This window comes from Bombus vosnesenskii, unplaced genomic scaffold (genome assembly GCF_011952255.1).
Source record: "Bombus vosnesenskii isolate JDL3184/JDL3185 unplaced genomic scaffold, Bvos_JDL3184-5_v1.1 scf7180000013267, whole genome shotgun sequence".
NCBI classification, from domain to species: domain Eukaryota; kingdom Metazoa; phylum Arthropoda; class Insecta; order Hymenoptera; family Apidae; genus Bombus; species Bombus vosnesenskii.
In genome coordinates this window covers 7,052,032-7,066,244 of record NW_022882927.1, presented here as the reverse complement: position 1 = coordinate 7,066,244, position 14,213 = coordinate 7,052,032, and the positions used below count along the sequence as shown (strand labels likewise).

General features: G+C 37.3%; 2 protein-coding genes across 23 annotated transcripts in view; one reads left to right on the top strand and one right to left on the bottom strand.

Annotated features, from left to right (window-relative positions):
- Nucleotides 1-11,573, top strand: part of LOC117230422 (PH and SEC7 domain-containing protein 2) — an 81,349-nt gene extending 69,776 nt beyond the window's left edge. For 4 of the 9 annotated variants that reach the window (XM_033487857.1, XM_033487862.1, XM_033487863.1 and 1 more), the window contains 10 exons: nucleotides 747-1,116; nucleotides 1,552-2,755; nucleotides 3,303-3,538; nucleotides 4,122-4,315; nucleotides 4,394-4,586; nucleotides 4,682-4,851; nucleotides 5,093-5,309; nucleotides 5,394-5,538; nucleotides 5,886-6,029; nucleotides 6,576-9,947. In XM_033487857.1, coding sequence (XP_033343748.1) covers nucleotides 747-1,116; nucleotides 1,552-2,755; nucleotides 3,303-3,538; nucleotides 4,122-4,315; nucleotides 4,394-4,586; nucleotides 4,682-4,851; nucleotides 5,093-5,309; nucleotides 5,394-5,538; nucleotides 5,886-6,029; nucleotides 6,576-6,824 — 3,122 coding nt within the window. In that variant the 3' untranslated portion in view covers nucleotides 6,825-9,947. Of the gene's footprint in view, nucleotides 1-746; nucleotides 1,117-1,551; nucleotides 2,756-3,302; nucleotides 3,539-4,121; nucleotides 4,316-4,393; nucleotides 4,587-4,681; nucleotides 4,852-5,092; nucleotides 5,310-5,393; nucleotides 5,539-5,641; nucleotides 5,760-5,885; nucleotides 6,030-6,389; nucleotides 6,489-6,575; nucleotides 9,948-10,746 lie in introns of those variants that run through there. The other 5 variants (XM_033487859.1, XM_033487866.1, XM_033487861.1 and 2 more) reach the window with 5 other exon arrangements.
- Nucleotides 11,574-12,126: 553 nt separating this feature from the next.
- Nucleotides 12,127-14,213, bottom strand: part of LOC117230805 (histone-lysine N-methyltransferase 2C-like) — a 28,500-nt gene continuing 26,413 nt past the window's right edge. For all 14 annotated transcript variants that reach the window (XM_033488596.1, XM_033488595.1, XM_033488599.1 and 11 more), the window contains 2 exons: nucleotides 13,882-14,064; nucleotides 12,127-13,795 (listed from right to left, as the gene is read on the bottom strand). In XM_033488596.1, the coding sequence (XP_033344487.1) occupies nucleotides 13,703-13,795; nucleotides 13,882-14,064 (276 nt within the window). In that variant the 3' untranslated portion in view covers nucleotides 12,127-13,702. The remainder of the gene's footprint in view (nucleotides 13,796-13,881; nucleotides 14,065-14,213) is intronic.

Here is a 14,213-nt window from a genome sequence, read left to right as displayed (position 1 = left end):
TTGGAATATACGTTGGAAAATTTGGAATATCGTTTCAGTTGCGAGAAGTTTGTTATTGATCAAGGTCCTTTGATTGACGAGAAATTTTTGTGGATAAAGAGAAACTTAGCTTCTCTGTTCTGTGTAATAGTAGTTGTGGCGATTTCTTAATTAATTCTTTGACTCGTTCTTTCGATGGAACATAGAGAATTCGACGATTGATATATTCAAGAATTTCTAATCGCAAACTTAAACACAATTCTTTTACGATAATGTAAAATGTTGCCTAGGGATTATTCATACGAAACCAATAACATCACCCTTCGTTCGAGTTTCTTTCAGTCGAAACAACAGCAAATTTGAAGCACCGACATACTTGTCACGATAGTTTCACAATCTTTATCCATTAGATACCCGTGTTGAATCGACGAAACACACAAAACATGTAATTCTTCCTTTTAATTCCTCTGATCTGAAACAACTTCCTGATATCACCGACGCATTTATCAAACCAAAAAACCCAACAGACAAGTCATAACAGAGTGGGAAACTCACAACTCGGCCGACAATCCGCAGCGACTTACGAAAGTTTTGAAACTTTCTGAAAATTGATAAAATGTATTGCTTCGATGACAAATCTAATCTTTATCTATAAATCTATATCTTTAATCAGAAGATGAGTAATCTTCTCGTCTCAGAACAGTCGCTGAACAGAATAATCGCGATTATCGAAGCCAGCGGATAAGATAGCCACGTAATTTCCTCAGATCCTGCAATAAAAGCTCACGTGCGTCGGCTGTTGTCACCGGGACAGCCGGCATGCGACGAGACGGATTCGACCAAAATCTCTCACGAGGCAATGACCTTCCCGAATAACCCCAGGCCGGTGTCATCGGGTAACGGCGAAGATATGGAACCAAGAAAGCCAGGAACACCGGAACTTCCGGGTGGCTCGCCACAGGAACCGACTGCCGCAAAACAGTATGCGACGAGAAGCAACGGATCCTACAGTGACGCTTCCGGATCCTCTGAACTAGAGGCGCTACTTCCGCCAGTGGATAGTTTCAAGGAGGAAGAACGTGCCCAATGGGAGCCTCTCTCCGGCGACAAGTTCTCCAGGCAGAAGAATACGCCTAGGTAGGGAATTTCTTTTTCATGGGATTCTTTTTCTCAAGAGAGAAAGCTTCTGAACAGTATTACGCGATTTTTTTAACATTTTCTTTTTCTCTTACGATGTTTTCATGGTATTCGTAACGTGTATACCGGTAGATCTCGGAGAAGCGTCGAACCTTTCACCAAATGGAATTTATTCCGTTTTCGTGAATGAATATACACGTTTGTACAGATCGTTTGTACAGATTCTCTTCCTCGTCAATTTTCCCTTTCAACTACGATTACTCGTATCACCAGACAGAAGGAACGCATGATCGAAGACTTGGTCAGCTGTGTCGCTTCTCCGTCTTATCGATTTCCTTTTTTCAGTAGAATCAATCGTATCAGCAGACAAAAGCTAGATCAAACCTCACCGATATACAAGCTTAAGATAACTAACGAATAACGCGATGAATGCAGGTTCGAAGCGTACATGATGACCGGCGATCTAATGCTGAACCTGTCGCGCACGCAGCAGAGCAGCGGCCTGCTCCCGAAGCACCAGAAGAAGGTCGACTCGCTGAGGTACAACAATCATCATACCCACCATCACCATAATCACCACAATCACCACCATCATAACTCGGTACCGACCAGTCCTAACGAGATGCTGGGCCATCACCGTACTTACAAGTGTACCGGTTCGAATTCGGCCAGCACCTCACCGGTCGGGATCAGCAAACGTGAGAGCGGCCAGTGTCCAGGCCAGAGCGATACTAGCAAACAAAATGCCGCGAGTTTCGGTTATTCGAGCGGCTTCGTTCGCACCTCGCGCTCCGAGGACCACTTGCAATTCCAAAAGGATCCGTCAATGAGCGCGGTGGACATTGACATTGACGACGACGTCACGTCCAGCTTGAACACCCTGTTGGACACTCGACCTGACAGCGGCCAGGGTCTGTCCAGCGATCGAATCGTCTGGACGTACAACGCGCCAGTTAGCTCGCCGTCCGCCTCGGAGCGCACCTCCTGCTGTCAGAACGGCAGCTCCTCGCAATCTTCGTCGAGTAGCTCCTCGACGGAGGGAACTAGTCCCCAAAGATCCTTATCGCCAACCTCCCCTACCTCGGTCTCGTCCTCCGTCATGTCCTCCAATTCTGGATCCCGTAGGTTCCCACCGCCGGTACCCACGGGCACCAGCGCCTCAGCCCTGGGCCCCTCCGGCGACGGGACCACCTCCTCGGCCTCCGGCCTTCATCCCACCAACGGTGATCTCAGCCAGTCCGAGGCTATCAGCAACATGTCCAGTCCCGACTACAACGACGAGGAAACTATGGACATACTCAGTGCACGCGATATCATGATGGTCAGTGATCCGAGTGACAGTGACTCGACGATACTCGCCAGCGAGCCACCGCAGAGGAGGTTGAAGGCGGCAGCGGCGGCTGCTTCTGTACCACCGGCGTCGAACGCGTATACACCGGCGCAGGAGAATACCGAGCATAGGATAGTGATACAGGTGAAGGGGCCGGACAAGGACGCCACCGCGGCGAGGAACACCAGTCCCAGGCAGAATAGGCGACGGGGTAATCTCAGCAATCCGGAACTCGTGCCCACGTCCACCGCGCAGAACACCGTGCAACGGCCGACTGGCAATACCACGCCTGAGTTCGTCGGATATCAGGTACGACATTCGTTCATTCGGTTTTACAATCTTTACGGTTCTCGGGAATATAGGTTCGAGAGGTGAAGCTTGAGATTGGTTCAGGAGAAGATCTTGGATAAGAGACAAGTGCAAGTCCTTTTCCCGTCGTAAATCGTCATTGCGAAATGTCTATCAATATGTCTATTACTCACGTCTATCCGTTTCTTTCTTAAAACACGCAACTTTACTACTTATCGTATTGACTCGTAAGAAGAAAACAATGTTATAAATATATCGACTTGCACGAAGTTCGTAAAATCGCAAAATCTAAAACAGTAGCGAAGAGAAAGATTCTTGGAATTCTCCTTCGCGGCATAGCACGAGATTTCTTTGATGTAACGTAAATAAATTTATAAAATTACACGCTTACTTCGATATTTCTGCTCGCGTACAATATATTTCCTGGAAGTGGTCGTGTCATTCCTGTTAGAGTCGTATCGGTGTCAAAATGTGACCGCAAAATGGGTGTTACTTTACGTGCCCATTTTGTTCTTTATCTCTTTCATCTTATATTTCCTCTCCGTAGGAGCTGAAGGAGAGCGAGGACGAGAACGAAGCTCTGAACATCGGTAACTACGAGGACAAGCACGGAGGCGCATCACCGCCGCAGTCTGCGGACGAAGAGAGCGACATCGAAAGTTTGCACAGCTTCCATTACAGTCCGAAAGCGGTGGACCTACCATCGGCAGTTCGATTGGCCAAGAGGCTATACTCCTTGGACGGCTTCAAAAAGTCTGACGTCTCTAGACATCTTAGCAAAAAGTACGTACACACTTTACGGACTAAAGAAACGACCTGAAATTTTTATGAGATTTTTCAGAATAATCTCGGTCGGGTCTAGGTTTATTATTCGTTTATCGTTCCAAACGTTCAAACCAAAGAACTATCTATTTTTTAACTATTTCATTGTAGATGTACCATTTGATTCGCATTATATCTTCGCATATATATCTTACGATGTAAAATACTTATTATAGTAAAATTTATTAGAGCTTTTCGATAAATGTAAGCCGAGAATGTAAGAGAACAGGTCTCTGATACTTGTGATCGGCAATGATTGTAAAACGCCTAATTTTATTTTGCAACTTCTCAGCGCAGTTCGCATCAAACGAAATCTAATTCACTTCTGGGAGAATGATCGTATTTTAGAAATTCACCTACCAATAATCCAATCAACTGACTCGTTTTTTATTTCAATTTGGAGTCTATAAATAATATCAGTTTAACAAATATTCCCAGAAGGTTCAAGCATGTTTGAGCGGAATACCAAGGTTTACCTTGGCGAATTCATGTTTGAAATTGTTTTGAAGATGTTATAAGATGTTGTCTCGTTTGGGCATTGCAGCAACGATTTTAGTAGAGCGGTAGCCGAAGAATACTTGAGATACTTCAGCTTCGAACGGGACACGCTGGACGTGGCTCTCAGAAAGTTCCTTGCCCAGTTCTCTTTGACTGGGGAGACCCAGGAAAGAGAGAGGGTTCTTGTACATTTCTCCAAGCGATTTCTCGATTGTAATCCGGGTGCATTTAATTCTCAGGGTAAACATTCAATTCTGTTGCATCCTTGTACACGCCGATGGTTTATATTTATTTACTCGCTTGTTTCGTTAATTTCAGACGCTGTTCATACCTTAACCTGCGCCATAATGCTGCTCAATACCGACTTACACGGTCAGAATATCGGTAGAAAGATGTCGTGTAACGAATTTATCGAGAACCTCTCGGAACTGAACGACGGCGATAACTTCCCCAGAGAGGTGCTGAAACAGCTTTACAATGCCATCAAATCGTTCCCCTTGGAATGGGCCTTGTGAGTTTCATCGAATTTTTAAATATAACATTTTCCTATTATTGTAAGATACTCGTGGAGATACTATAATATAGTGGGATGTATTGGCTGTTCAGAGACGAGGAAGGGGATGAAACTGCGAATCAGGCGATCCAACAGGGTGACGGTCCAGCGATATCTGGTACCGGAAATCCGTTTCTCGACGTGCCAAATGTTACGGGTGCTACGGAGTTTAAGAAAGGATACGTTATGCGGAAATGTTGCTTCGATTCCAACGGGAAGAAGAGTAATGCATTTTATATGATCTCTGATACATCTTCTTTCTCAAATAATTTCAAATATGTGCCATGATCTAAGAAATAAGAATCGCGCTGTAGTGACTCGACAATTATTAGCCATGTCGATTAATTTCATCTGCATCTCGTAATTATTTGAAATTCAAATATCGTTCATTGATATTTCTAATGCGTATCCCGTATATTTTGCAATGTAACGAAATACAAATGTTATTTAACTGGTTTTTTTAGCACCGTTCGGCAAACGCGGCTGGAAGATGTATTATTGTACATTGAGAGAACTTGTATTATATTTGCACAAAGACGAGCATGGCTTCCGTAACGATAGTTTGCACAACGCGATACGCATTCATCACGCGTTAGCCACCAAAGCGTCCGATTACACGAAGAAGGAACACGTCTTCAGGTTACAGACTGCTGATCAAGCAGAGTATCTCTTCCAAACGAGGTAATTATCTTTTACCAAATTAAATCGTTGTATCGTAATTAATAACGTGAATCGGTATGACGAGTTGAGACTGAATATTTTCAGTGATTCCAAAGAACTGCAGTCGTGGATAGACACGATCAACTTCGTTTGCGCCAGTTTTTCTTGCCAGCCACTAGCAGGAGCGGTGGGTTCTCAGCGAAAATTTCAACGGCCTCTGCTTCCGTGTAGCCACACGAAATTATCTCCTGTGAGTAGTGTTCGTAAGATCGAAGAGATTAAGAAAAGTGGTTTCTTCTGCTCGGCCACGCAAACGAATATAATCTTGTCTTCGTTGTTTCTTTATTTGCAAGCCTTCCTCTACTATCCCCGAAGCGAACTCCGTTCTCTAAGTTCTCGTACTCGAGATTCGGACAGCAGAATTAGAATCGTCGTACAGAGTGTAGTGTAAAAAACGTATTAAATTAATACCAGTCTTAAACGAACAAAAAAAAAAAAAAAAAAAAGTAGAAAGATAGATTCTGTCTCGTGATTCTTCTTCCATCGTGGGTTGCGCGTTAAATGACGGTTTGTTGGATTTTTTTGACGTGTTGTCAGAGAGAACAGTTACGGGACCATGAGGAGAGGGTGAGCAAATTGGAGACTGAACTGGAGGAGCACAGACGACATCCGCCTGAGAGAGGAGCTAAGGCTCTCACTGTACAGAATTATAAGGAAAAAGATGCCTACTTACATCACGAGGTAATGTATAGTATCCGTTATCAACCTTTTTCTTAAAAAGAAATTAGTTGTTTATAATTTATAATATCATTTAAATATTTTCTCTTTATGTATGTTAAAAATTCTTTAAGTATCTCTGATTACATTAATAGATGTTTCGGTAGGCGTAGCGTAGAGATTTCTAGAAATTCTTAGAACGCGATAGAATTGGTTTTCATTGGCTGCATCTCGTAGAATATTTTATCGAATCGAAGCTCGAATTGCACAACGTCCGATGAGAAAAAGAAAATTCGCGGTACTTTCACCGCGTTATATTTTATGTTCCCTCATTCTGAACCAGTTACATAACTTTAATATCAGTGTGCTGTTCTCGTATTCCAGTTCTCGTCGACCTCTTTTCACTTCTACGTTAATCAACAGCTACTTACACGAGAACAATTTATTCCTAATATCGTATGGTTTTAATAGGCATTCCAGGTTAATGAAATTTGCCGCTTAACTATTAAGACAATTTTTAATGATACCCATACGTGACATCTCTAAATTTTCGCGTGTTTATCATTGCAGCTGAAGAGGTATAAAACATACGCGTACCTGTTACGATCCAGGTTGGCATTCACGGAGGTAGAACCGTCGCTGGTGGAGAGCAGTATCGGCGAGGTGGATGAGGGAAGCGGGGCCTTGCTGAACTCCGAAGTGGCACTGATACCGCCGCCCGTTCCTGATCGGCCAGCCATAAATAGGTACAGTTACAGGGCTGCCATTTACAACCGTAATCTGCTAAACGGTCAGGACTACGGCGGGGACATTGGTTGACGTGTGATGGGTGTCTTTTCAGCATGTGTGGTCTGATCTGACCTGCGCACGCAGGCAGAAGCAACAGCTGAAATTCGGCAGAGAATATTAACGAAAAAATACCTAACGATGTATTCGACGCATCACTTGTTAAGTACTGTACTTTGCTGCGCGCGAGCGCGCGCGTATCGTGTACTCACCATTCTCTTTTACTATATTTAATCGTAAACTTATCAGCGGCCATTAAAAGAAAACAAACCGGTAGTGCTAGCATTCGTTCGGCGTTCTGCTACAGCAGCCATTTCGATCTTTATCGTTAAATCGTTTATTTTTCCCTCTTATCGTAATATTATTTGATATCCGTTTACTTTCTTGCTTTCTTGTTTCCAAATTTTAATGACTATGTCGTTGTTGAACTTCATATTCATTATATAGAAAGCTGCTGTTCTAAGCGCCCATGCGAGAGACCGGCTAACAAACTGGTGATTGGGTCAGGGTTCGCACCTAACGCAGTAATAGTGTAAACGGTTCACTAATTATACCCGAGTAGTTTGTTAAAGCGTTGACAAAGACTTGGCAAGGCCCGATTCAAGACTCGTGCCTTGACTGAAGATAAGACCAGTTATGTATAGAACAATATTCCATTGGCCGGAACGATACTCATAAACTGTGACCATCGTTTAATTCATCCGAACGTAAATCTATCTGTACAGAGGACAAACAGCTACATATACGATTTTTAAATGTATCGTAAAACTCGATCGAACATTTCTGTATTAAGAGTGACATAATATTGTACAGAAGTGACCTAAACGAAATTGTAAAATCACGCCATCAAAAAGCAGAAGAAAGAAAAAAGGAAAGAAGACAATTGTACGGTATTTTGTTGCTATACCAAACTGTGTCTATCTTCGTACGTAAAAATGGAAGAAACCAGTAATCTTACACAAGCATTCCCTCATGCTTTCCGCTTTTCAGTTCGCTGCTAACAATTTTATAACAAGTATTTAACTAGTTATGTCGGGTAACAGGTGGCGTGAAGTAATATGTCCTCTTCTCTTGCTATTTCGAGAAAGTTTCGCCAAGGGTAACACATTATGTGGGTGCATTTGCTTTTATTTTCTTATGTTTACATATTTCTTTTTTTCTTTTTATTCCTTTTTATTTTTGTGTGCTACTCACAGTAGAATGTAACGACAGACTGTTCTCGATATATCTCCATGATCAATCGCCACTTCCATTGTCTTTTTTGTTTACCGCCTAAGGACCTAGACCTTTTTATCAGCCGAAGAGTCTCGCGTACAGCATTTTTATAGATCATTAATGTCAAGGATGGGATATACCGCGAAATTTCAAGGTATTCTGCACGTGTTGTTGACCATTTATTTAAAGGTTGAATAGATGTATTTATTTTCTAATAAACGAGACTAATCGAAATAAGTAGTGAAAGGTACATACGTTTTGTTGGAAACGAGAGGAGAAAAATGAAAGGTAGTTGAGAACGGCGTGTTGTTTTGCCGTCGTTTCCAGTTTTCATTTGTTGGTTTCAACAAAGGCGATTTGATAAGCTGGATGATATGTTAAAAATACGGCGATGTATTATGAAATTAAAGACTGGATATAAATCTAATTAGGCGCGTATTCCCGGCTCGAAGCTGTTCAGTTGCGACGAAAATTCTGTATCAGCCATTTTACACGCGTAAATGTACGATATATTTTTGTATTTGGTATATTTGCCGCGAATACGTTTCGCGTCTTTGTATTCCAATTCATCCGCATCCACCGATTTTTCCATGTGTTTTGCGTGATCGATTTATGCGTGTGCCCGATCCTCGCGATCGAGGAAAGCCAGTGAATCATCGTGCATGTGTTTTTTCTGTGATCGCGCGCTGTTGCTTTTTGCGGTTTTTTGGTAAATTGGTTGATACGAATGGAACAACGTTATTCCGGTAGTTTTAGTCGACAACGACGAATATAATAAAACGGAGAGTAAAAACATAAAAGTGGAAGAAAAAATCACGAGAGAAATCGAGTCCTTCGTTTCTCGGCATAAAAATATCGCAGATAAGGACTACCGTAGGGCCTCACCTTATTCTAATCACTGTTCCGACTTTACGTTTAGGTGCATAACAAGTAGCAAGTTATCGAAATTATTCTAGCCTTTTTAAATGAAAATTATCCAATAACGTATATATATATATACATGTATGTATATGTATACCTTGTACATATATACGAATATATGTATATGTATACACACGATTGTTCTTGCATAAAAAGTATTACGTAACTGACTTGGTGCTTCTTTCAGCGTTTTAATGATTTTTAGAAAAATAATAGGTTTTTATTGATATATAAAAATAATATTTATATGTTATATATCGTGCAAAATGTAATTCTTTGATAATACTTATGGTTAATATGTTATAGTACTTGAACAATTGATACGTTTCTTTTAAACTGATTATATATTGTTGATATTACTTATAGTTACTAGCTATACACATAATTTATTTTATGGTAGAAAAGGCACTCTTGCAAGTGTTACGTAATTATTTTATGCCTGTATTCTGAATTTAATCAAGCGATACTCTTCTATACTCTTGGAAAAAGCAGTATTAGGACTTACTAATTTCTTACCATTCAGTTAGAGAGAGAAAGAAATCAAAATACATGGTTTTGTGCGATTATGTTGAACAAAGTTTAGCTATTTTAAACAAAGTTTAGCAGATTTTTAGTATAACGTTTGTATTAATCGATTGCAAGCATTCCAATGAAATTTCTCTCTTAGAGAACACCAAAACAAATCTGTTCATTGACTAGTCGAATTAGCGTTTTTAGATATGGTTCCTGTAAATCATGTTGCTGCTCAGTACGAATACATTAATTCTTAAGCATAAATCAGTAAAAACTCTATTTCGTTACTTTTGTATTTTGATTGTAGGTAGTCGCTTTGATATTATCTGTTTACTATTTATTAAATACCATTCTTTTGTATCGTTCTCAAGAAGTCGTTCACTACATCTAATCATAGTGTACACTAGACCCCTTGTACATAAAACTGTATTATATGTGGATAATATAACGATTATTATAAACTATATAAAGCTAATGGCAATAAAGATAAACAGTCTCCAAATTAAATAGATTCGCAATTTTCATACATAATCCCACAGTTTTAAATACCAGTAGATACTTTACTAATACACTATGTGTACATGATACGTATTTTTTTATTGATATTGCACAGTATCTTGCCTTATTTTGCACGTCACAATATTTTCCGCATGCACAAAATTAATGGTACTTCTGGTAGCTAGTATTACATTAATATTATGTTTAGCTTTCTTATTTGTATATCATTTATGAAAGAAATGGGAGCACTGTATGTGCTATTGATGTGATAGTATGTGGCTTAATAACGTTACTACGAACAATTATTATACAAAATGAAATCAATAATATTATTACCAGTATTTATTACAATTGCATGAACTATGCACTCTATACAATTAATTTGCTTTGTAATACTTTTCTTTAATACTTCTCATATATCTTCAGTTGTAGAGTTGCACCAGTAAGCATGAAAGGAATAAAATTGCAACTATTTATATACAAACTTTATATAATTTATATTGAAAAGAAATTCATTTGAAACTAATATTTTCTTTCATATATGTAGTATATTTAAAATGTATAAAGTATTCAGAAGAGAAAATTTTGCTACTAGGTAGTATTAATACAAATTCAATTCAATTATTTTTGAAAATTTAAAAATGAGTCTAATTATATCGTCTACAGATTTCGTGTTAATGTACAAAATTTGACTTCATTTTTCTTATACACTTCGATTTCTTTAAATATATATGTTAGAACTTCACTTGTACTGTATATATTATTTTATATTTGTTTAATGATTTTATTAATTTATTGCATGCAACAGGATTGAGCCAGTGTCATCGTGAATGAAGACAGCAGACCATCGCCAAAACTGTTTCAACGTGCACAGAAGTAACGTTAAAATTTTTTTCTTCTTTTTAATGAAAATTTGTCAACGTTGGAATTCATTGTTCCTAGTTGTTACATTAGTAGGCATCTATTATTTAAGAGAATCTTTATTTTGCACCAAAAGAATTATCAACTAAATCTGTTATCAGATGTGAAACAAAGTAATGTTGAAAAGTATTATGGAAATGCTGGAAAATTTCTCAAGATCATTTTCCACTATTACAGAACTGATTAAAGAATGCAATTTTAATCATAGGATACTTTTGTTTTAATCGCGATAGAGGATAAAATATTTGATTGAAATGAAATTCCCTGAAGAAACAAAGTTACAGATTATCATCAAACAAATTTATTACAACTTAATTCTTAAAATTATGACATGCCTCAAGATTTAATTACAAACTGGTACTAACGTCATCTCGATTAAGTCTTACCTAACGAAGATTTTCTAATTGATCTTGTTGCGAAAGATCAAAGGTTGGAAAGGAAAAATGCTGTGAAAAAAAAAAAAAAGAAATCTAAGTGATCAATTACTCTCTCGAGAATCGCTCGTTACATCGATCAAGGAAACTTAATGTTACGTTAAGGGATTATCGAGTAAAACGTTTTTACACAAATATACAACTATCAGCTACGAAATTTAATAAACACATGAAGTTCAGGACAAGTTGCATGGATTGCCATTACAATTGTACTATATTAAAAGCAAAAGATATCGCTCAACGTGATAAAGCTTTTTCTTACATATATATATAATTATATATATATATATATAATATATTATATATATATAATATATTATATATATTTTTTATATTATATATATATGTAATATATATATTTCTCGTTCATCCTTTTTTTTCTTTTGTTAGATAAAATACTCGAAAAATTCTCGCTCGATTAATCATTGTGTTAGAAAGAATATACAATATACAATTAGAATATAGGTTTTACTGCGCAGTATACCAATCGAGTACGAATTTATAAAATCTGCGAAAAGCCGACTTTGTTTTCATATACATAATGAACTTCACAAACGCAATATTGCTGTCCGAGTCCTCGATAGTAATCTACACAAGTGATTTTCTTTTTTATAAGCGTTGTACCTTGTCTTCAAACTTACTTTTACGCTTAAGGTGATAGTTACTTTTTTTAAATTGTACATAGATCACGGTGTTGTAACGTTTAGACCGCCTTACAATAATATCGTGCATAAATGCCAAAGAATCGCATTTAAAAATACATTTTTTCTTACAATGTATTTCTTCTTCGCATTTACGTTCGTATATATTTCGCCGATTACGTCACTACTCGCTTCTTTTTTTTTGTTTTGTTTTGTATATTATTGCATATTTTTGCATACTGCGTAATTGTATTGCTCTCTTTCTGTCTGATTTATGTCCCGAGTGTTCATACAGTAGCTACATTTACAAATACGAAAAGTTTATCGAAGATTTTGTCAGTTTTTTTTATCTTTTTCTCCCTTTTTATATTCAATTGCACAATCAAATGTCTCAAAGATATCGTCAGACATAATTTGTTCTGTATAAACTAATCATGACACATTCTTACAGTTAAATACTCATTGTACATATTATTTTAGTTTTGTTGTATCTCTTTTTCTTATACTAACCGAAACTTGAAGACGACTGTGTACTTCACGTACATGAAATATATATATTCCTTTGTAAATATTATTTTACAGTTACGAAAATAAAATTGTGAACGTGATCTGTTCTCGTTTTGTGTTTTTTCTTCTTTATTCCTCTCTCCTTAAACTACTTTCTCCTTATACATCCTTTTGTTACAAATTAAACAAATTAAATGCAATGTACAATTTCATAAATATTTCTCTTGTTACCTGATAAATAATACGTTAAAGTCGAAACTTCAATATTTTGCTATAAAATTATTTCATGAAAATTGATTTCTATGTAATTTGCTGCTAAAGAATAAATTTGGCTCTTTTACATTATGTCATTGCATTACACTGTAGTTACGTACAATTACGTTTAAAATCTTTGTAGATTCAGTAAAGATATATACAGGATTTGCATATGAATTCGCAATTTATATATAAGTTGCTTATGCAAAAAGATATTATTTGACAATGGAAGAAATAGTTTCTCTGATGTAATTTGTAGTTCTAGATTGGATTTAGAAGTCTTTTGAATTGTTACGATTTATTAAAATGCATAAATACTTTGCGACTTTGAAGCTAATATTTATCATGGTAAAAGACTTGAAATAGAACGACGATTATATTATTTATCTACTAAACGCTAATAGATCGAATTACACACAAAAAAAAGGTATTTACAAAAACGAAATAGATCAGTAGATTTTGTACGGATTTATTATCATATAATGAAATATATATATAGTCATAATCGTATATAATTCTAAATTAGATACTGTTACTTTACATAATTCATCTGGTGATTCAAAATAACATGGATCTCTACTTATTTACAGATACAGTGCAATGTGTATGCAATAATTAATAAACGATTTATATTACAATATCGGTCAACTAAACGTTGACTCTACTCAACATACAAAGATACAAACTTCCTGTATACATACACACGACCCATAAAATTTATTTTTTTTTTTGCAATTACTTTGTGTCGCGTTCTTAAAGAGTGCCCGTAATATACAAGCGATCAATGTTTCTATGTTTTGTAAAGTAAAACTAATATTGTACAACTTTGGAGGAATGTTGTGATGGCATAGCACCAACTTCACTATGAATCAATTAGTCAAACTGCAATGGCACTTTACAAATTAAATAATGTGTCTATTATATATATAATATATATATATAATTTTTTCTTCATGTAAAACCTACCCAATAACGTAGTAACAATAACAACGGTGGATCGAGCTTTTTAGTTCATCCACTTGCGGCAGTTAGGAGCGCCACACGCGCATGCTATCTTGTGCTGGTCATCCTCGATGTCGAATTTGTAATCATATGCCAGCTGCAAGGAACAATGTTATATAAATCTCTTTCTTTTTTAAATTAATTATGACAAGATTACCTAGCGTGAATCAAAAGATAACATACCTCCTCGCCACGTGAGATTCTCCGTTTTGCAAAGATTATGATTCTAAGATCACGTTCAACCTCAACGATTTCAGCGACACAATTTGGGTTACAAGAGTGATTGATGTACCTTGCGAGACCACCACACAACGTGGCATCGACCACTCTCTCCTCATCCAAGCGAAACATATAAATACCACGATTCTGTAATAAATATATTTCTAAAATTGCTTTCAACCAAATCCTTAATTCCTTTTCTTCGCTCCCTTAAGCAAGTACGTATAACACGTATAAAATCAAAAGTGTATCGTACACCTTATATTATTTATAGCATTGTTCTCTGATACACGCTA